The 2,271-nt window shown below is 39.2% G+C and overlaps 1 protein-coding gene across 1 annotated transcript in view; it reads left to right on the forward strand.

Annotated features, from left to right (window-relative positions):
• The window catches only part of LOC105532488 (aldo-keto reductase family 1 member C1 homolog), a 14,593-nt gene extending 12,762 nt beyond the window's left edge, over positions 1 to 1,831 (forward strand). The window contains exon 9 of the mRNA XM_011970670.1: positions 1,567 to 1,831. Within this exon, the coding sequence (XP_011826060.1) occupies positions 1,567 to 1,609 (43 nt within the window). The 3' untranslated portion in view covers positions 1,610 to 1,831. The remainder of the gene's footprint in view (positions 1 to 1,566) is intronic.
• Positions 1,832 to 2,271: the final 440 nt, after the last annotated feature.

The raw sequence follows: 2,271 nt of genomic DNA on the forward strand, positions 1-2,271 counted from the left end.
TCAACCTGTCCCTCTGCTTTCATGACTCCATGGAACTCTCCAGAGCAGCCAAGATCATTGCTGAATGTGCACCTTCCATGTAGGCCTGCCGTTTGTACTACTGTCTAGTGTACATACTGCGGATACTGCCCATGTGGTCACATTAGATGTTTCCAAATTTGTGCTTATATGATGTTCTTCCCAACCTGCTAAATGTCTTACCAGATCAAAGGCAGTTCCATCAACCTTGTGGGCCAGGTTCCAATTCCCGCCTACTTCACATGGAATTGCTTGCCAGATCCTGTCAATTAAGTATTTTTAATCATTTCAAAGCTTTTTTGTGCCTTTCTTTGCATGTTTTCCCATGATCCAAACACTGCATTTGCCTCCACAAGTCAGTCTTAGTGGAGCAAATAGGAGGGCTTGGCTTTGATGTTCTGCAATATGGAGATCTCAGTGCAGAGAATAAAGAAATTCGAAAATCAAATGAAGAGTGTAGATGCAAAAGCACCATTGTTGGAGATAATTTATGACCAATAACAGACGTTTACTGTTCCTCTATGTTCTAAGGTTCTAGGATTCATAGAAGGTCACTCACAAAATGAGGGAAAAAAGAAGTTATGTTCCTGATGGCAGTGGAGATTTTAACAAGTAATAGAGATGATGAGATAATGTGTGAATAAAACAAACACAATGGTACATCATAAGTACCTAAAATTTGGTAGATATTATTACTAGTATTTTATTGATTGAGAGGAAAATATCAAATGAAAAAGGAAATGATAAAAAGAAAAGGAAAAGTGGCAAGCATTAGAAATTTTTACAACCAATTAATGTTTTCTGGGATCTTAAAATCAATCACTAGTGCTATTTTGTAGAACTCAAATACTGTCTGGAGTAAACCACTTGCAAGCTTCCAAGTGTTGGCTCTTGTGTAATCACAAAGGATAGGCTCAATTCCCTAATTAACAAGTTGTAACTGTACATGTGAGCAGTCATTTTTCTCTGTCTGTATATTTTGGGTTATTTCAACGTATAAAATGGTTGCTGCATTCTAACTCTTTGGCTATTGGAACCTATATCAAAAACAACAATTTACATTTGTGAATCTAACCAAGTGTGTTGTATAGGATAGGCATGTAAGATGCACAGAAATAAAATAAAGTATAATTGCTACCAGTATAATTGTTACACTCAAAATTGTCTGTTACTGATGAGCATATGTCTGCTCATTCCTCTTCAAGGTAAGGCAGAATGAGTTCCTGTTTTTACTGATAATTTGAAATAGAAAAGGTCAGAATATCTCTTTGCTCTGTTGACAGATGTAGAGAAATATGTTTGAACATTTGACTTTGTGTGTTTTATGTGTTCAATTCCAGGCAGAGGAATAGAATTCAATGATTCTTTATTTTGAAAATACAGTTAAAATAAAGTCATATTCATTAAACTAAGAAACACAGATTCTAGAGCAGTCAGAAAATGAACTTCTTAACATCTACACTAGTGGCAGCTTCCTAGAAATCACTGTGCTACCTGCTAGTAACGGACTCATTGCCATTCAGAGTGTGCATTTTTTTCTCTTTCCAGTTTGGCTGACTCCCCTAATTATCCATTTTCTGATGAATATTAACATGGAGGGCGTTGCATGAGGTCTCCCAAAAGGCCCTACGTGTGGATGGTGACATAGAGGATGTCTCTGTGCTGGTGACTGGACACATCGCCTCTGGTTAAATCTCTCCTGTTTGGCCACTTCAGCAAGCTACAGCTAAGCCCATCAGCCAGAAAAGAAAGACAATAATTTTTTTCTCATTTTGAAAAAATTAAATGTTCTCTCCTAAAGATTCTTCACCTACTTTGGTCTCCATTACTTCTATATTTTCTTTCCTTCTGACACACTAGTGAATCAAAGTTGTGATTTGCCTATACGTTTAGGGCCAGGGTTGGAAGATGATATCAACCATTTAAGATTCATTTCTGCAGTGGGAGTGGGTGGAGGTTCAACCTCTGCGAAAGGGGCAGGTGACAGGTATTTATCAGTCAGTGCCTCTCTAGCTCTTGTTGGAAGCAGCACATGCAGCATGGAGTCTACAGGGTGAGCGATATTGACCAGCAATTCAGGGGGTCCCTCCAGCAGTGTGAGGGTCAGAGTTTCTGGAGCTTGGGAGGAGGCATCCCTGTGGGAGGGGGCGTTAGGGAGGTGGAAGGACACCCACCAGGAAAAGTGATGAGAAGTCAGGTATGAGGAGGTTAAATAGGAGAGAGTCGAGTACATCTCTGGTTGGAGAAACATAT

The sequence above is a fragment of the Mandrillus leucophaeus genome, unplaced genomic scaffold (genome assembly GCF_000951045.1).
Source record: "Mandrillus leucophaeus isolate KB7577 unplaced genomic scaffold, Mleu.le_1.0 Scaffold961, whole genome shotgun sequence".
NCBI lineage: Eukaryota > Metazoa > Chordata > Mammalia > Primates > Cercopithecidae > Mandrillus > Mandrillus leucophaeus.